This window comes from Rhyacophila brunnea, unplaced genomic scaffold (genome assembly GCF_057557595.1).
Source record: "Rhyacophila brunnea isolate RB1 unplaced genomic scaffold, BYU_Rbru_1.0 scaffold_10, whole genome shotgun sequence".
In the NCBI taxonomy this organism is placed as follows: domain Eukaryota; kingdom Metazoa; phylum Arthropoda; class Insecta; order Trichoptera; family Rhyacophilidae; genus Rhyacophila; species Rhyacophila brunnea.
The window spans coordinates 25,347,040-25,368,958 of NW_028232752.1; the positions used below are offsets into that span (position 1 = coordinate 25,347,040).

The following is a 21,919-nucleotide window of genomic DNA, read 5'->3' on the forward strand; positions in this document are numbered from 1 at the left end:
TCTTCAACGTTTGAGGTATGTCCAGGATCATGCTTTGAAAATAGAAAAAAAGTTCTATTTTGACCCACGCTGAGCACTTCCGCCCGCAGTTAATTTTGTTTTTACCGACTAAAAAGTTGATGTGAATTCTCGCGGAACCTCTGGCATAGTAAGAGTTTTTTTCTGTATACTTGAGGTTTATACTATGTTTAAATTTTAAACATACATAATAAATACCTACATATTTTTAAATTTTAACAATTGAAAAAATAGAACCAGAATTTCTGAAACTAATTGGCAAAGTAGCTATCGTATAAAGGTAGTCTTCGATTCAAATCAGCATTTCAGAAATTTTACATTCACACATATATTTCTTTCGTTTACTATGTAAATTTAGATTCCAATCACGAATATTTGTGACATTTGGCCTCTCTCTTTTCCCTTCTCTTTCAATCACCTAAAATTGGCTGAGCTAACAATATGCCCACATAATAAATATTTTACGGTACCCCTCCACATTGTGAGTACAATATTATTCTTCATCTGAATCGAATATGATGATTAAAAAAAATAATACTAACATAATATGTAGTGCTAATTTTACACAGTTTAATAATGACCCGGACTGGACAATGTGTTTGTTTCAAAACGATAATCTCGGCTGATACAAAATACTGCAATTATAAGGCTATTTATACTAACCGACTAATAGCTAACAGCAGGCTCTAGAAATCTAAAGATTCCTTAGCCGATATCAAGATCAACGCAATTATTTTTAACGTATGATCTTATTTAATTCACTAGATATTGACATTTGAAGTCAACAATAAAATTAAATTTAAATATATATATATACGTCTGTTATATATGCGTGGAATTGAGTTCGCAAGCTCGCGCGCCAAAAATAAAACTAATGTCGGCCATTAATAACTAGAATATAAATGATATTAAGATATAGTTAATTAAGGAACTAAGTTTAAGGAACTATAGAAACTATAATAATAAATATATATGTCACTGTTTAACATAAGTTTCTTTCTTGTAAAAAAAAATCATAGAAAAATACAAAGCCACGTGATTACCAAAAAACAAGGACTTTTATTTGATTCATTTTTGTGAATCCTAAGTTCAACCAATACCCTGAGCTAGCACAAAACTCGGGATATCTCAATAGGTCAGTATAATTGTATACAAATAAAATATTATAGGAAATAATAAATATTTGTATGGCAAAAGGTAAATAAGTAAGTCACCTGCATATTAAATTTCATATAATATTGTGTACATCAACATAATAATTTTAAATCACTTCATGTTTTGATATTAATATGCATATAAATTTTATAAATCAGAATATTTTTTGTAATAAAAATAAAATATCAGATTTGTTATAATGTACTTACACATTTCTTCAATTTTCCTAAATATGCTTATTGATTGGAGGGCGGAAAGCATCCTTGATGTAACCCTGTTTGTTTGTATATGTTTATCTCTAAATTACCACAATAATTAAAAACAACTGAGCAGATAAAAAACTAAAGGTCAACGAGATAAATACTAATATAACAATATAAAATCCATGACTCGACGTGACTTAATTAATATTCTATTAGTCGATAGCTACTGAATGTAATGAAACAAGAGTAAAACCCATTTATTTCTAATTGATATTATAAAAAATAATATATTAATGTATTAAGTATATCCAAAGTGTAACCATATTATTAACAATGTATAAAAATAATCCAAACAAGGTAATCGAAAATCAGAGTGATGTTTTATTAAGTCAGCAAAAGTTTGAAGAAAAATATTATTTAGACAATGGTAAATTCAATAAAATATTGTGGAGTTTGTGTGCTATTTTAAGTTTTTATGCCACGTTGAGATGTGGTACGTTGCAAAGAGAACTGAGTGAAATGAAGCAAATATTAGAAGACAAACAATTTTTGGTATCAAGTGATCTCCTTAGGACCAAATTTGAAAATGAATTATTTACCAGAATTCAGAAAAGAATGAACATTATTAATAATGGCAAAAATATTGGAATATATTCAATGCCAAGTGGCTGGCAAGAGGTGAAAACTTTAAAAGAGGAAACAGTTGAGAAGAGCGGAACAGTTTTAAAGATACCAAACTGCAATGGCTTAAAAGGTTTGTTACAATATTTTCAAATCTAATCTGAATAAAATTATCTATATTACCTTATATTTCTCTTTTTGGTTGGTTGATAAAATTGCAGTAAACTTTCCCATTCTGGACCAGTCATATCTGATACCCAAATCTTGCGAAGATTGCATAGTCAAGAAAATCTCCCTTTTCCCACGTTTTTGTTGCATTTAACTTTGAATTGGATTATATGATGGAATAAATAATATCATAGTCGTCACATAGCGGAATTAATATTATAGCGTTTCTACTGTTAATATTGAAACTAATGGCCCCACCAAATCACATTCGCCCTGCACCACACCGGTCTTAGTCGGTAGTACCACAGGACTCTACGTTTCGTTTAGAAGTATCATGTTTTATGACCGTTAATATCTCAGGAGCAGTTACCCAAGTCTTGGGTTGCCATGCACTTAAATGTTTTTTGACAAAATTTAGATGATTTTAAATAATTAAGAGTACCCATAGGAGAGAGGAGCACATAGAGTAAAATAAAACGGTTATGTATTTGCCAAATATATATGTAGTACATATTCTTACATATTATTTTATTTGCCCGCCATTTCATATTTGGTTATAAATATGCCTGTGATGAAAATAAGATCAGGTAAAATATAATAAATCCAATGTGATAATAACATACACTTAATTATCCACCTAAATATGTTTCATTAAATTTATTTCAGGAGAAAAGGGTGATAAGGGAGAACGAATAGAACCATACTATACTAAAATAAATCAAGATTTGAACGATCAAAATAATAATTTTATGTTTGCCAGAATGGTCGCTTCACACAAAAATAAACGTTATGTTAACGGAAAAGGGGTAAGCAAAGTCTTTATTAACAATATTTAAATGTGACTATTGCACCACTTAGATGGCAGCGACTTGCTTGCGCGGTATAGTTGGTGCAAACTACTTTTACAGCGCTTTTCGATTTGCGTGAGCTACAGTTTTCCCGGCCATATACACGGGCTTCCCGATACAAACCGGTTTGCGCATGTAAGCTTTTTCGACCAAATTTTAGTTACCTGATGTGTTTTCGCTACTAGAATGGTCAGTGATTTCAAAGTATATGCTCTTTGAGATGCTCTGTGACTTATTGCCTATTTATATGTAACAAATTATGGTATACTATAGCAATATTTCTTATAACTAGAATACCTGAGAATAGAGTATCTATATATATAAAAATTAATGTTTGTTTACCTGTCCCGTATGCGTTCCTATGCCATTCATCCGATTGCGATGAAACTTTCGTCAGTTGTTGTGCCTACACCTGCAAATGTTTCTGTATTAGTACAACCATCTTCTTCTTCGTAATTCTATCTTCTTTTATTCGTATGCGTTCCTATACTATTCATCCGATTGCAATAAAACTTTAGTGAGTTGTTGTGCGCACGCCCGCGAAGGTTTCTAAATTAGTACAAGCATTTTTTTCTTCTTCTTCTTCTTCTATTCTATCTTTTTCTATTCGTATGCGTTCCTATACCAAATTTAGAAAATCTATGCCGCTCACATGGACAGCTGTATGTGGCCTACTCACGCGTTGGAAAATCTTCTAATTTATTCGTGTATAAACTAGACGGAAAAACAAAAATATTGTCTATCTACAAGCACTTCAATAAACAGAATTAAAATACAAACACTTTCTTTCTGTGGGTGGCATTGCAACGCATGCTGGGTACTCGCTAGTGTTAAATAAAAACGAAAAAATTGTTAAACCCTATACATATATGGTTCAATTGTAGACTTATTATTATAGGTTTTAATATTTATTATATTACATACCGTCAAAATATGTTTTGCAGGCATTAAAAAGACAAGTCCGAGAGGCGAAAAAATCAGACGATGAACTCGCTAATATTAAGGTATGAAATTGATTGTCAAAAAAAATCTTAAATATTATATATAAACTACATAACAATAAACATAAGACTGTTTAATTCTCGACAAAGAGAAATTCCCATCTCTGGACTTGTTAAAATCTATATGAATAATTATAAACATTTTCTGTAGAACAAAATAAGGGTTCTTTTTATATACTGTGAGCAGACAATTGCAAGTTAATATGTTTCCTTCACGACTAGATTGACACTTTTGATAGAAAATAATTAAACTTTGATCACATTGACATTTGAGGGTTTTTTTCACAATAAAAATCAAATAATAATCCACTTACAAACACAAGAGCTTCCATGAAACTCAAAAAGCAATGTTGTATTGTCCATATATTTTTTTCCACTCCAACCAACCTATATTCCCGGATTTTAAAATCATAATGGAATCTCTATAGTTGTTCATCACTTTCCTTCGGGATCACTGTTTGTAGTTGTTCGTTGTTTTAATTATATTTTGATTTTGTATTAAGTTTAGTTTTTATACAGACACATTGATTAATAAATATAAATCTGTTTTTATGGTTGTCTATTGTTTCATGTATATTTTAATAATACATGATAGTATGGTTTTGTTATTTTGATAGTTTTATGTGTATTGTGGACAAACACAGTATGTATGCGAGGAACGATTATTCAACTAAACGATTATTTGTGAATACCTTTATTGAAAAGTTTTATATCGACTAAGACCATAAATTTTATTTTATCTCGATAGATGTTAGTATATCTCATCGTTACTAAATAAAAAAAACTAGCTAGTAAAGTACTTTTTTAATAGTATTTTCCCATTTCAATTTTACATTCGCTGTCAGTTTTGTCAGATAACATTATATTACTATTGATAATAATGCATGGTTCCAAACGGTCTAATAGTAAGTATACCACCAAATCTTTCCACATCATGAATGATAACTTGATTATTGGATTAATTTTGTTAAATATAATATGAGTACTTTGGTGTAATATGATAAATTAGACACATTAAATATAATAATTTAAAAGTATTTTTATTGAAAATACAATATATATATTTTAAATCCTTAGAAATGATCTAGAAAAATATTAATATATGGGTGCCTTAATTACATTTATCTGAATACAATTGGTGATTTTACTGACACATCATAGCGGTGTCCATAATAATACTGTGTTGTAGGCTTATCGTAAAAGGAAAAGACGAGAGGCGATACTAAATTTTTTTGTTCTCGGTCGGTACTAATTATAAAAATCGCATACAGCTGTAGTTTTAATAAAATTTGCAAATTTTTTTTTTGAAGGATTTGAAAGCAGCTGAATTAGGGTTGTTAGCAGAGGCTCTCAAACATATTAAAGTAAGTAAGAAACTATTTCTTATTTTATCATTTATGACATAATAATATATGAGAGTAAACCTCTATATAATTATTAATATCGATTATCTAATATATGATATTATAGTCCATAGTAGGAGCGATAAAAGGGCCTTGTCCTTCTGTCATATTACTTTCGGGAACAAATTAAGAAAATAGCCGTCGCCATTTTTAAAACGAGTCGATTTTTTCAAAATATTTTCTCATCTGTAGACACTAAGGTAGGTGTCAGACAGTTTTCACTAATTTTATAGAAATATTATTTTTTTTCTAGTCAAATTGATACGTAATTAGCTACAGTGCCATAAAGTGGAATAAATGATTAAAAACTTGAAAAGCATAGACTAAATGACGATTAAATTATCATTTATTAATTACATACTAGCAAAGTCAGCTGGCGGTGGCCAGTCTGTCTCGCTAGGTCTTGCAGACGGCTTGGTGGTGTTGGATATTAATATAATTGTGAAGTTTGCATAGACGGTGCCATAGTTTTCCCTTCGGGGTGGATTTTCATTCACCTCAGACATTTTCTTTTCGTAAATTCTATGTGTTTTTCTCTTCCTTGCACTTTGCATTAAAATAAACTCAGTCAAAGCTCACTTTAAGCGTAGCAACCTAAATCTTGGGCATCTTCTCACAGGACACTCCCTGTCCAAATGTTTCAGATGCTTCACATCACCAATTGTAGGGTCCTGTAATACGCTTGATTAAGACCGAGTGTGGTGCGGGGCGAGTTTCGGTGGAGGGCGCTTAACTTCAAAAGAAGGTTAACGTTTCGCTGATTTATCAGGTTTACTATTTGCAAGTCGTCACTGCCAATATAAATTTGGCGTCATATGCGTAGTCTATTCTGGAGTTTGGCCTTCACAATATCGTCTGACACCACTTCAGACTGATAGGCCTAGCAAAACACCTGGCAATCGCCGATTGCTACTATTGACATTTTCATAGAATATACCTAATATGCACTTTTTCATGCATACTTTTTATTTGTTTTCGTCGAACCAAGAAAACATATTACAAATGTTGTTGGTTAGTTTTTTTATAATTCGTTAACCCTGCCTTAACCAAACAATAGTAGTAAACAATATTATTCTATCTATTAAATATCCAAAATGATGTATGATTTAATGCATAATTTAAAAAAATTTATAGACAGATGCGTATTATGGCTTGGTTTTACCAGGGTTTAATTGAATTTTAAAAACTAACGAACACCATTTGTAAATTGTAGTCTTAGTTCAATGTAAACAAATACGTATAACTAACAAAGTTTAGTCTGTACTATCTATAGTGGATCTACCCTACCTCCACCCATCGCCACTGCCAGGGCTTGAAATGGACCGGAACGCACCGGAGCGCCGTTCCGGTTCGTAAAATCACCAAAATTATCGCTCCGTCTCGTGGACATATTAATTTGACAGTGCGCTAGATTTGCCATTTAACGTGGAAATCTAAAAGTTTTGTCCACACTGGTAACCTCATTAAATTTCACGATAAATATCAAAATTTGTTTGACCAAAAATTATTTTAATCGAAATTTAATGAGGTTGCCGGCAACTTGTTGCCAATGTGGACACGGCATAACACACTTATTTTTTAAAAAAAATACACAAACAATTAGATAACCATGTTAACATTTTCATAAAATATTGAGCGCTCCGGTTCGTAAAATATTCCATTTCGAGCGCTGGCCACTGCAGGATGGTCTTATTTTTCATACATTTAGATTATTGTGTTATAATACGAGTACGTTATATTTATTCAATGGGGGAAGATCCCATTAGATTGAAAAAATGTAAAAACTATTTCTCATAATGTCTTTTAAGATGTCCAAAATATGCTTTGCTTAGGAGCAAAAATGATACTTTATTTTTAAAATTCGTAAGTACTTTATACTAATGAATAACTTAAAATATGCTAAAATTATTATTTAACAAATAATCTCTGTGGGGAAATAAAACAATATTATTTTTATCATGTACAAAAATGGAAAAAGTAGCAGGTACTTACTTATTGTACCTAATTGTGTCATAAAAAGGTCATAATCGTCTATATTTGACAATAAGTATATTTATTATAATTATTAAAAAAAACATTATTGCAATTTAATTTTTATTGAGTATTAATAGCTACTAATGATATAAAAGAAGAAGAAAGGTTACTGTAATTTTTAATAACTAACTAACTAATATCATTAATTTTTAATAACTTGTATTAGATGTCACACAAATTTCATTTACCTACCTTAGTATAAAAATAATACAATTATTATTACTGAATCAATATAACTATCTATTTTAAGGCGGCTCTTGTGGTGCAGTGGCTAAGGCGCTGGCCTTCCACCCGAGAGTTCTGGGTTCGATTTCCGGTCATGACAAAAACATTTATGTGTTTTTCTCAAAGCTTGGGTGTTTGTGATTGTTCAAAATTACTATCAACCACCTTGTACGAAAAAGCAAGGACATGGTTTTTAATAATTCTAAAAAAAAAAAAAAACTATCTATTTTATATGTAAGTATGTGATATTTACTATACTATTGAGAAGAACGCAATATGTATAATATAATGTAGTTTCTTCTTACTAATTACTCGTAAGTCTGAAATTTTTCAATTTATTGATAGCAGTATTAAAATCTCTTCATCTTACAATAAATGTTTTGATTGAAATTGATTATTTAACCCTTTCAATACCGGCAAAAAAATAGAAAACCCTACCACACCGGCATGATTTCAGAAAAATCTTTCATCACATAGTGTTGTACTAAAATACTTACAAAAGATATATTTATGGGAATATTGGAATAAAACTCAGATTTTTTTACAATTTAATCAATATTCATTTTTAGTATGGTATGCTTGCCAGCAAGATCCTTTGTGAAGAGGCACATTGCACTCTTTACAAAGGTACCTGGTCTCTCGTCGCCTCTTATCTGCAGCACATACTTGGCAGACTCGCGATGGATATTGTTTTTTTGCAGTCGGTGGAATCGCCTTCAGAGTATGTCTGGACATTATTCCAGACAATTTGTTAGGAGAATCCACCGAATTGCGTGAGGTGTTGGTGATTGCAGCCAACACATTAGACGGCTCCGTCACTACCTCAACTAAAACTAGTCGTCGGGCATATTCTAATAAAAATTTCCTAATAAAAAAAAACTTTTCTGACGACATGGTAACTTTGTGAAGTTATTATTTTGAATTGTTTTAATAATTAATTTATTAAAAACATAGTTTTAACCTCAAACCACTAGATGTTTTTAATTAATAAATATTTAGGAAATAAATTGTTGATAAATAATAATGTAATGCAAATAAGCCGTCAGCTATGAGATCCAATACAATTGTGACAATATTATAATAATATTATTAGATGCAGAAAAAAGAATCTTGAGATCGTAATTTCTACTTAAATAATTATTGCTGGTAAATTACCTGACATGATAGAGGTAAAATTTGACATCATGGAAAAATATTACTATTTTATAACCATTATTATTTTGTAAATAATTATTGAAACGACTATTTTAGGGAATCAAAGGTGATAAAGGTGATACAGGAAGAGATGGTACACCTGGTGTCTATGGAAACAGTGGACCTCCTGGTCTAAAGGTTAGTAAATGTTATTTTTTTCATAAATACTAGCTTGTTTTCTTGCTGTGCAAGTTTCAGCAATATTGGTTGAGAAGTTTGTTAGCTATTATTGAATTATCATAAATACAGACAGGCGGCTTGCAGACATTAACTATAACATTGAGCTATATTATAAAATATATTGTTAAAATAAATTATTTATTTATTTCTTGAGTGAACATTGACTTATAATATAACTTATATTGTTATTTCGAATATTTTTTTTATTTTTATTGTGCTTTTATTAACTTATCGATCACTAATTAAAGGGAGTAAAGGGAGACATAGGTCTACATGGGTTTCCAGGTTATCCTGGATATATGGGATTAACTGGACCACAAGGTATTAAGGGAGTATCTGGAGATAAGGGAAATCAAGGAACAGTTGGCAGTCCTGGTATGCAAGTAAGTTGAAATATATTCTTCTTTCTATTTCATTTTGGAAATAAAAAGGCATTTATTTCATTTATGAAGATCTGTCTAAACTCACCACGGATAAATTAATTGTACATAGAGATTGTGAATCTCGTATCGAGATTTCTCTAAAAATTATCAGAAAAGGCCTGTCTATCTTGAATCTCAAGAAACCATCGACGAGATTCTTGAGAAGTCGTAAAATCATCACTAAGCTAAACTGCCGATTGCAACCGCTGCTTAAACGATAACAGATAATTTCTCAAGAAAATTTAATTTCTAGGTTAAAAAAGGTTTTGTCATTGATTCTGAATGGAATTTTTTAAAATTCCCGAAAAACAAATTTTTGCTGCAGGTTATAAAAAATAATGCTATCGACTTTCACATTGAGCGGAATTTATTGAATGATTTATCGGTATTTTTTTTGCCATAAGATCTAAAAAACATAGAAAAATAATCTCGAAAGCTCTTGAGAAATCAAGAATACCAATCTCTTTTTCTTGAGAAAACAAATATTAATGATATCGAGAATTATTATCGAATCTCGAGAAATAAAAAGAGTCGAGAAATCACAAGCTCTCGTATCTATAATATTATAATAATCAATATTATAATAATCATTATTATTAAACTGGAATATATAAATAAATAATACTTTGTAGGAAAAATGCGTATCGATATTATTTTTTGATGCGTTTTGACTTTGATGAAAATTGTTATTTTTTCATTCATTGAAGGGAGAGAAAGGAAATGCGGGTATAACAGGATTTTTTGGGTTAAAGGGTGATCAAGGAATTCCTGGACCAGTAGGAATTAAAGGAGAGCATGGAGATAAGGGCGATCAAGGAATAATAGGTTGGACTGGTGTAAAGGCAAGTAATAATGATAATTTAAATTGTTAATACGAGGCGTCTAATTACAAAAAGCGACAAGTCCACAATTCAATATTTTCGGGAAAGAACGTTTTTATGTTTCAAGCTTCAATTATTTGTTTTAAACGTGAGATTGTTTTTTCTGTTGTATTATATGTCTAAATTAAAACCAAATAGCAATTTGTTTCAGCCGATAAACTCTTAAATGTAATAAATATAGGCAAAATAAAATTAAGCATAAGGTACATATTTCCGTGGCATTGTCACGAGTTTACCAGATGCTACAGCATGGGAGACGCCCTTTTTAATATTGATCGTTCCCTTATTGGTTGACTTAAACACGCGCAAAATCAATCAAGCTTTATATAATATGAAACACGGACTTCGCGCTTTTTGTAATAAATCGAGACTTAAAATATTTTTTTTCGTAGGGTTTTGTCGCGTTTTGGAATTTATAGATCAATACATATTGAGTAAAATTATACAACGAATACGTGCGTATTTTTTTCTCGATTTTGACAAAATGTGGACTTATCGCTTTTTGAAATTAGACGCCTCTTAGCCAACTTTCTTTAGCTTTCTTAGTCTTTAGCCAACACAGATAAGCTCGATGGTTTGCCTACGAGAGAACATGCCACGTATAATTGTCCGTGTGAAAAACACGGTGTGCCCAAATTTAAACCGCAAACAGACATCGTTTGGCCTTGCAACTTATTGATTGTTATTGTGAATGCCAATCTAATAGGAAATTGAACGCGTTTGAATTCAATTGGCACGCCTGTGAGAATCATTGGAATTCGTGGCAGCAAAACATTTTCGGCTCGGAATTTGCCATTCAAAATGGTGGCTTCGATAATTTTTTTATCATTTTTTTAATGAACAATCGCGTGCCATTGCATAGCCGTAGTGGGTACAAATTCTGAAGTAAAATAACCGGAGATTCAACTTTCAGTCGGAGGTGTGTTGACATGCCTGTGTGAGTTCAAAAATTCTGTTGGATAATTTACAGTTTCGTTGGCATCGCAAACTGTATCGATCGATTTGTATGATACCAAGTCGCCTGGCAACGACTGCTGTATCTTGAAGTTTAAATCGTCGACGTCTACATTTTTTGCTGCCAAAATGGCTCTTTCTGCCAGCCACGCATGATTTATGTATTGTGTGCGTACATCGGGAAATATGCGGTCAATGAGAGCATTTTGCGAATCAACGATTGTGCAGAAATTAGTGGGCAATTTAATGCATTCAGTATTTTCATAGACAGCAACTTTTTCACCGTCGATATCTAACAATTGGTTCTAAAATGACGTCAGCGAATGGATCTTGTAGCATTCGGACGCGCATATTTATTTTTAGCTTGACTTTTTCAACATTACGCCACAGTGGCGATGATTTCAAGTAAGCGTTGATCTCATCAGCGTACGTTGAACGTGGAATGATGGGAAGTGTTTGTTTAAAATCACCTGAAAGGAGTAACAGAGTATCGCCGAATAGTTTGTCGTTGTTTTTTATATCTTTGAGTGTTCTGTCAACGCCTCAAGATAATGTTTGTGTGCCATAGTGCATTCATCCCAGATGATAATTTTGCATTGTTTCAGCACTGTGGCCACGGACAATTGTTTTTTTATGTTGCACACTGCGTCTGGGTTATTTTGAATATTCAGTGGTAGCTTAAATGCTGAATGAGCTGTTCTGCTTCCATCCAATAAAGTTGCTGCAATGCCAGATGATGCAACGGCCAATTCGATGCCATTATTTGATCGTATTTTGGCGAGAATTAGCGAAATGAGAAATGATTAGCCAGTTCCACCTGGTGCATCCAAAAAAAAAGAATCCACCTTGTCCTGCTCAGTGTCACTTTGCAATTCGTGCATCTGTGATTTGAAGAATTTCAATAATTCATTGTGCTCATTTTTTAGGGCGTCTAGTTTGCCGAGGATGTGTCTAGCATTAAGCGAATTGAGGTTATTGTAGCCGCAACGTACATTCACACGATTGGTGTCCTCACCGCCCATAAAGTAGATTTGTAAAAAATTATGAGGTTCGTTTGGCATTGGCAGCAATGAGCCTACTTGTGGTACACTTGGCCTTTGATTTTGAACGTTGAATGGAATTGTTGACCATTTGTCGCAGTATTGTGAACTATTTCTGTTGCTCCGAACGAAGTCATTTGGAAGCAAGAATTGAATGTGCAAATGGACTTCAGGAACAGGTTTAAATCTGGATCCGTACCGTTGAGTAAACCGTTCAATGGTTCTGGTGGTGTCTCAATATCTGGTAATTGCACTTTTCCTGATGCGCAACACATCCCGGCTGACATTATTTGTCCATAGCACCAATCAGCATTTTCGGATGAGCGGAATATTTAATATCTGGCTCGTACTCGAATGCGAGACAAATGAACGAAACAGATGTAAATGCTCGATGTACTTGTTGACGTTTTTTTTTTTTTTGAATTATTATTAACCATGTCTTTGCTTTTTCGTACAAGGTGGTTGTTAGTAATTTTTGAACAATCACAAACACCCAGGCTTTGAGACAAACACATAAATATTGTGTGTCCTGACCGGGAATTGAACCCAAAAACTCTCAGGCGGAAGGCAAGCGCCTTACGCACTGCACCACGAGAGCCGCCTACTTGTTGACGTTGTCAGTCAATTGCTCTGCTCTGCTCTGCTCTGCGTGTGTTAACTACGAACCGGCGCGCTTGTCTTCGTTCCGATTACCGTTGTTGATTTCGCTCAGCTCGTGCCTCTTGTGATTGAGATGCATGCAATTGCAACATGCTCACACGCACATTTTCGTTATCTTGTCGGATTTGTTCATTTGTTCTTTCTGCTCTACTAGTTTGCATGCTTGTTGCTTTATTCGTTTGACTTCCAGTGCGCTCTATTTCATTCCGAGCCCTGTAATTATACAATAAATGTGATCGATTGGAAAAGTAATAAAATGTATCTTATGTGTTAATCAACAAAGATTAGGTTATTATACTGACTATTTCAAATGCATCTTACGATTTTTAAGGAGCCGGCAAAAGAGTACCCGGCAACATATTATTTCAGAAGAGACAGACCAAAAAATCGCAGACTAGACGGAGTCACCGATAGCCATAATATGCTTGCAGAAGATACTTACCTAAAAAGCGGTCACTACGGATGGAAACATGTAAAGAGTTGTCGTAGGAAGCCAAACCATATCCCGGAATTATGAATTATATTTACACGTGCATTTTAGTAAAAATATATAATCCTTTATTGACAAAATCAAATGCGTTGTGACAATCATAAAAAATACATTCAATAAATAGGGTCAGCAAGGATCTATGGGTGTTCCGGGGCAACCAGGAGATGCCAGTATTAATGGCCTTCCAGGAATTAAGGGAGATCAAGGATCTTCTGGACCGCAAGGGCCTCAAGGAAATTCTGGTGCGATGGGGCTACAGGGATTTCAAGGATCGCTTGGACCCCAAGGAGCACCAGGACCACAAGTTAGCATTACTTAATTTCTATCTACAATATATATGTGTGTGATACTTCAAATTTCACTTTCAATTTAACTACTCGTAATGTATTGTGCGTCCCACAATCGGCCACTTAACGTATAACCCCACTTATTTAAATATTAAGCTTAATAGGACCCACAACTAGACGACAATGCTAAAAAAAAGGCACAATTCTCATTATAACACCCATAAATCGAAAAAAAATTAATTAGTTTTAAAGTTTAGAATACGGTATTTTAAAAGAAATGCCCTAAAGTAATTCAGTCTAAGGATTGAAATACCGGTATTTCAAAACCGGTATCTCAATATTAAATATTGGTTTTAAAAATCAGACAATAGCGATATTTGGTATTGAAAGTGGATATAAAATCTATTAATTAATATATAACGTTTAGGAGGACTGTATTTTTTTGTCCGTCTGGTTTATTTCCGTTGGGTTTTGACCTTGGTGACAAAGAAAGAAAGTAACAATAATTCAAGGTATTTGTAAACATCCGTATCTCTACCATATCTTGCCTTTACCTATATTTACCTATTTTTATATTATTACTTATTTAGATATTTTTGCCATGCAATATTATTATTTGAAAGAGATTTTTATAAAATATATATTTTTAGTATTTGTTTTTTTATATTTTTCAAAAATACCGGTATTCTATTGAAAATACCGAATTACCGGTATCAGTATTTTCATTCGGTATTGCAATCCATAAGTTACATCTTTAAGTTTTAGCGAGGGAAGAATTATTTTCTTTTAATAAACATCATAAGCATAATAATTATTCTCAATCTATATTAAAAATGTGTCAAGCGCGAAATGTATAAGGTACAACTACTGAGAAGATAGAAGCATATTTAACTGACTTGCTTATTTACTCTAACAAATCGGAACGTACGTCTATTCCTTTGCGCATTTAATTCAACTGTGCGGCGTCCAATCCTCCCGGAAGCCAATTGGGTCGGCGTTGAATTGGGTCGGCATCCAATTGGGCTAGCGTCCGATTGTACCGGCGTCCAATTACTGGAGGCCAATCGCCGGAGGCCAGTTCGCGGTGCCAAATCGTCCTAGACCCGATCAGCCAGTATCAGATCAGTATATTGCATATGAAAATTTAGACTGTAAATTAATTAGTATGGCTTTAATTGATAACTCTTTGTTGAGTGCCCAGAATTATATATCGATTGTATATAAGATGAACACATCGGTTAATTTTTTTTTTTAAAGTTGGCATCTTAATTTTGATCTTAATGTTATAATTTGGACTACATTCATATAATAAACAGCCAACTTTAACACTGAATTGCACGGTGTTGCTTTTCAGCAACAATCTGTAGTATTGTTTATATATATATATATATATATATATATTTTGTATGAATAAAACTTTATTTTCATTTTTCTATAGTGGACAGAATGTGCTGATAAAATATTAAAGTTAATTTATAATAAATAAATGCATTTTAATTATCCCTAGAGCGGTTTTTGTCAGTCGCAGTGGTACATTGTCGACAGGAGATTATAGTTCAGTAGCGGTCCGTAAATATTTTAATTATGTAATATATTTTTGAATTTTATTCACTTTGTCTAGAAAATATTTTGCAGCCATTCTTACCTACTGGCAGCTGTATAATTTTCGCATTTCACCTACATATTTAGCTGTTATATTGGTATGTAATATTTTTTTTTAAATAGTAGTATGCACTTGTCTTGAAAATAAAATGCTTTTTGTTGGTACAAAGCATTTATATTTATTTAGAATAACAATAACAAATTTAATAATATCAATAGCATATATTATGAAATAGCCCAGCGGAATAAATTACCGACATTTAACCCTTAGAATGCTACGCAACGATATATCGTTGTTTTTGATAATGGCCAGAAATGCTAACAACGATCGTCGTTTTGCTTTTCATGACTGAAATGTTAAGTTGATTTGGAAACATACTACTGCACCAGTGGTACAAAACATTGGTTTACACTATTTAGTTGTATAATTGTGTAATATAACCAGATTCATATGTTTTGTTACTGGGTAGGTTTTGAACTTTTCTATTCTTATATTTTTTTATATGTGGGAAACCCACCATTACCTACCAACCTATTTATTAAATTTAAAAATAAAATGATAATAATTTCAAGCGATATTATTTAAAATCTACTTAGGTATATTAGATATTTTATAGCATTAAATTCAGAACACCAAATCCGACAAATAAAGGACTAATTTTTACATACAAATAGGTAATAAATAGTAAACGTGGGATTTCTTAAATTTATTGCAAAACGCATTATAAAAATAACGGCATTTCTACATTATATACATTAATAAACATTGGTAAGAATTAAAATTCATTTTCATTCATATTAACGAATGATACAATTTTATGACGAAAACAACTTGTCCCGTGTATATAATGATAAGGAATATCTTTTTTTGTCTGGGGATATGAAAAAAAATAACCTAACGTAACATAACATAACCTATCTACTAAATCTATCATTTGTATAGTAAACATTATCAAACAAAAAGCATCTCCCCGACAGAAAATTGTTTTCCTTTAATTATATTTTTGACACGTCAAATCAAATAATGTTAAAAACGTGTACTTGAGATTCTTATGATAGTTTATTATAGCACACAGATTATTTAATATAAATGACAACAAAAAAAAACAGGTGAAACTACAAAATAATATGAGGTACCACTGGATTATTCATAACAATACAGCAAAATACAGCCAATTTTTAAATACGTTTCTTGAGGTAACAGGTTATATTTCCACGCAGCTGGATTTCTCAAACCCCTCCTTGATTGTCCTAGTTGAGATTCGAATTCGATTGGAAATATTCATTATTTAAAATAAAAAATAGTAAAATAGTCGGAGCAAAATTACGACCTTCCTCACTTATCGCGTTGACGGTTTGTACGGTGATTAAAGCATTCGAGAAGAGTCATTAATTAAATCGCGGCGTCTGATTGGCCGGTTACGCAGAGAGGGTTTTACCAGAACAAATTTATTTTCAGAGCGGGTTTAATCAGTCACCTCGATATCTATTTTGACTTTTTGAAGAAACAGAGAGAAATTTAAAACTCTCGCCTAGAACAGAAGATAGATCTTACGAAAGAGCCCCTGCGTACAATCAAAACTATTTTATTTTTTTTTGAAAAATCGCCCAGAGCGGGTTTTGTAACTCTAGGCCTCTAAATTAAAGACGCTATTTCGCGTTTGATTATTTTTTATAACAAATATTACAGTAGTGACATCAATTGGCGTAAATAATAAATGAAAGCTCGAGCGATATGGCAGTTTACTGCATTTTTATTTGTTTTAAAAACAAATGTCATACTTTCACTTTTTATTATTGTCATTTATTTTAAAATAACTGAGTCACTTTTTCAAATTAAAAATTTGAAAATGTACCTATGTATTATTAGAAAATATTCTTCCACATAATAAAAGTTTTAATTAGTAGTTACAAAATAACACTATACTGCTAGGTAAATACCTAGGTAGTTACTTGCGAGTTTTGCAATATTTATGTTCTGCTTTCAAAATGAAGATGTCCATACCTTATAAGCTTTATAGAGTCACCAAAAATATGTAGGTAGGTGTAGAATAATATACCATTATATTAATTTATTAAATGGTTGCTGATCGAAATATTATACATTTTTAAAAATTGTTCTGTGTCATAATCGTAGTCATGTACATTTATAGTATCTAATGGTTCAATAGCAATGACACTTTCATTGTTTTTATAGCTTACAATTAACAGCTATTCCATTATTCACAAGTCAATTTCTATCAATCAATCGAATTTATAAATGAAAGGTTTTCGCAGTTAGCAATTATATTTTAATTTGTTGTAAGAGTACCTAGGTAACCTTGCTTGTACATTCCTTATTTCCGGCCCTACATATACACTTATAAGATTGTACTTTAAGTACTATAATGAGAAAAAAGTGGTGGTTTGTAAGATATCTAAATTAATAATCTCAATGACCTTTTAGTGATAAGATGGAAGTGGTCATCATTTATAAATTATTATCTTTTTTGTTTAAGGATTTAGAATCAGCTGGATTAGGCCTGTTAGCAAATACTCTCAAAAATATTAAAGTGAGAAACAAAAAATAACATTTGTTTTTAGCACTTCTTTAAATAATTAACAATATCCATAATATTCTGCATTACTAATTGCAGTTTAAATTTATCTAAAAGGAGCCTGGAAAAAACAGAAAATCCTGGTCCGATAGGATTTCCTGGACTGATTGTTGAGAAAGGTTATCCAGGAATCTCTGGTCCTCCAGGATGGCCAGGAATTGCTAGACAAAGAGTTGTTTACTACCATTTTTATATACTTATAATCAAAAAAGGATGCATGACCATAAGATTGGATATATTATTATAAAATATTTAGAGGATTTTAATTTATTAAATATTCCATAAATCATTTAGACTAAAAATCTAGATGAAGCCATCTCCATGACTCTGCTTTACCAAGCTCGTTAACTAGTGGTATTTAGTGACTAGGTACTTCCAATTTTATTGTATCACATTAAAGTATTTTACCTACTAATTTGGAATTTTTAATAGTTTAATTTTACAAAGAAAGCAATTATTGAAATCTGGCACAATGATTGGCAATTTTAAAAATATTTACTAGTGCACTCTTATAAATCCAGACATAGAAAATGAAAAATTAGGAAAAAAAATCCTGTAAATTATAAAATTGACGAGGAAAGTGGTGGAATTTTGTGCTTGCCCTTTACTCCAATACTGGAGCGTAAAAATATTTATATTTCGTTACAGATATACTTGTTTTTGTTTGAAATTTATCCATAGCTGCCCAAACATATTTTCCAGATTATATATATATATAAATAATGAAAGCTATTGAAATCAATACTTTCAGACGTCTGCTTTCAGTTCACTTAGTGTCGCGTAAAGGAAGAAATGAAAAGCGATAATAGACCGAAGGTAGTGGAGTGACCTTATGCTAGTTATTTATCTCAATACTAAAGCATGACATGGTTAAGTAAAGTATCATTAACTAAAACCAAATTCCAGGGAGAAAAAGGAGATATGGGACCAATGGGATATCCGGGTAATAAAGGAGATATAGGATATATTGGAATACACGGAGACAAAGGAGATCAAGGAAAACCTGGCATTCCTGGCATGCATGTAATTCAAAATTTGTTCATATTTCCATTTTGATTAGCCTTTTCACTGCCAGCCAATTTTTACTAGGTGGACACCTGTAGGCCAGCTATTTTTGGAATAAAATAAATCCCTTAAAATTTTTTAAATAGGAACAGAATGATAAATATTTGTGAGCACTTACCAAATCCAAATATTTCTCAAGTTTATCGTGAATATTTACATACTAAAATGATAAATATTGCTTAGATAATATACACAAACAGTTTATTCAGAAGTTATAATTTTTACAAAAATGCACGAGTTAACTCGCCCATGGCCTGATGCAACATAATGCTTTGACGAGTTAAATTGGCTCTGGCAGTGGCTTTCAGATTATATATAAAAAAATAATAACCACTATTGAAATCAACACTTTCAGACGTCTGCTTTCAGTTCACTTAGTGTCGCGTAAAGGAAGAAGTGAAACGTGGCAATAGACCAATGCTTGTTATTTATCTCAATACTAGATCATGACATGGTTATGTAAAGTATCATCTAACCCAAATTTCAGGGAAAAAAAGGAGATAAAGGATATGTCGGACAACCAGGATTTATTGGAGCACACGGTGACAAAGGAGATAAAGGACAACCTGGCATTCCTGGCATGCATGTAATTCATAATTTGTTCATATTTCCATTCTGATTAAGATAATAAATACATAAAGTTTATTTTGTTTGTTAATATATCCACATCTGCACGAACTTACTTTCAGATTATATATATAATAAATAAATAATAACCTTTATTAAAATCAACACTTTCAGACGTCTGCTTTCAGTTCACTTTTATCTCAAATATATCTCAATACTAGATCATGACATGGTTATGTAAAATATCATCTAAAACATATTGCCCAAACATATTTTCCAGATTATATATATATAAATAATAAACGCTATTGAAATCAATACTTTCAGACGTCTGCTTTCAGTTCACTTAGTGTCGCGTAAAGGAAGAAATGAAAAGCGATAATAGACCAAAGGTAGTGGAGTGACCTTATGCTAGTTATTTATCTCAATACTAAAGCATGACATGGTTAAGTAAAGTATCATTAACTAAAACCAAATTCCAGGGAGAAAAAGGAGATATGGGACCAATGGGATATCCGGGTAATAAAGGAGATATAGGATATATTGGAATACACGGAGACAAAGGAGATCAAGGAAAACCTGGCATTCCTGGCATGCATGTAATTCATAATTTGTTCATATTTCCATTCTTATTAAGATAATAAATACATAAAGTTTATTTTGTTTGTTAATATATCCACATCTGCACGAACTTACTTTCAGATTATATATATAATAAATAAATAATAACCTTTATTAAAATCAACACTTTCAGACGTCTGCTTTCAGTTCACTTTTATCTCAAATATATCTCAATACTAGATCATGACATGGTTATGTAAAGTATCATCTAAGATCAAATTTCAGGGAGAAAAAGGAGATATAGGATATGCCGGACGACCAGGATTTAGTGGAATGCACGGTGACAAAGGAGATAAAGGACAACCTGGCATTTCTGGCATGCATGTAATTCATAATTTGTTCATATTTCCATTCTGATTAAGATAATAAATACATAAAGTTTATTTTGTTTGTTAATATATCCACATCTGCACGAACTTACTTTCAGATTATATATATATAATAAATAAATAATAACCTTTATTAAAATCAACACTTTCAGACGTCTGCTTTCAGTTCACTTTTATCTCAAATATATCTCAATACTAGATCATGACATGGTTATGTAAAGTATCATCTAAGACCAAATTTCAGGGAGAAAAAGGAGATATAGGATATGCCGGACGACCAGGATTTAGTGGAATGCACGGTGACAAAGGAGATCAAGGACAACCTTGCATTCCTGGAATGCATGTAAATCAATTTTTTTCATATTTTTATTAAGATAATACACACATCTGCCCGAACGCACTTTCAGATTATATATAAATAATAACCAATATTAGTATAATTGATTCCAGATTTGTAGTGTTGACACTGCCAGGGACGCGACGTTTAGATAAAAATACTACTTAGGAATAAATATCTTACTATTTGTATGTGCAACAACTTACTACACACACCGTACATATTATTATCTATTTGTTTTTTTTATATAGTTTTTATATAACCATAAAAAGGGTAGATTGATGCTCTACACATAGGATTTCCATACAATAACGCTAAAAAAGATGTGGAAAGCGTATCACGATTCGGAGAAACTCTGTTGGAAATTGGAAAATAATAATTATGTAGAACGAAAAACTTCAATTAGTGGCATGTGGAACATTCCCGTCAAATTAATTGAAACCTAGTTAAAATGGAAATTTTGAGGAAGCTAGAAAAATCCTTTGACTTTGATTCTGAATGTTTTTTTTTGGAAGAGCGTAGGAAGAACTTTAATTCTTCTTACGAAGATTTTTAAAAGAAAAGCTATAAATAACAATAAAATGTCTCGTCTTACTTATCGCTATTATAAATTAACATCTTCCTTCACATGAAGCATTCACTTACACTATTTATGTTCATTTCCAGATTGAAATGTAAATAAAATATGTGTGCCATCGATCTACATCATAATTTCTTGGGTAGAGTTTGTCTTTAGTTTAACGTGAACTTTTTACCCATTGAAGGAACAACACGGAGGCATGGGTCCTTTTGGATTACCGGGTCATGAAGGAGTAGAGAATTCTTGGGGGTACCGGGATGGATGGACTAGATGGCCTTCCTGGCCCAAGGGTGAGTCATAATTTATTCTAATTTTCCCATTAAAAAAAAGAAACATTTCACCTTACCACATCTGTTTAAAGTCACTGAGGTTAAATTATCAATAATTACTATTAGTAGCTATTACATTAGTTAATTACCACGAACATGGATAAAGAA

General features: G+C 31.9%; 1 protein-coding gene across 1 annotated transcript; it reads left to right on the forward strand.

Annotated features, from left to right (window-relative positions):
- Positions 1-1,879: 1,879 nt before the first annotated feature.
- LOC147079018 (uncharacterized) lies at positions 1,880-21,580 on the forward strand. The gene is made up of 12 exons (XM_085955711.1): positions 1,880-2,130; positions 2,832-2,971; positions 3,958-4,017; positions 5,325-5,378; positions 8,928-9,008; positions 9,308-9,433; positions 10,225-10,314; positions 13,622-13,801; positions 18,890-19,006; positions 19,536-19,634; positions 20,098-20,214; positions 21,569-21,580. Exons 1-12 carry the CDS (start codon positions 1,896-1,898, stop codon positions 21,578-21,580), a joined length of 1,311 nt encoding a protein of 436 aa, XP_085811837.1. The 5' UTR covers positions 1,880-1,895.
- The last annotated feature ends 339 nt before the right edge of the window (positions 21,581-21,919 follow it).

Excerpts from the sequence above, each read along its gene's own strand:
- LOC147079018 (XM_085955711.1), top strand. The coding sequence starts at position 1,896 with ATGAAGCAAATATTAGAAGACAAACAATTTTTGGTATCAAGTGATCTC. Across the intron at positions 2,131-2,831 it reads AAACTGCAATGGCTTAAAAG|GAGAAAAGGGTGATAAGGGA; the intron begins GTTTGTTACAAT and ends AATTTATTTCAG. Across the intron at positions 19,635-20,097 it reads CTGGCATTCCTGGCATGCAT|GGAGAAAAAGGAGATATGGG; the intron begins GTAATTCATAAT and ends ACCAAATTCCAG.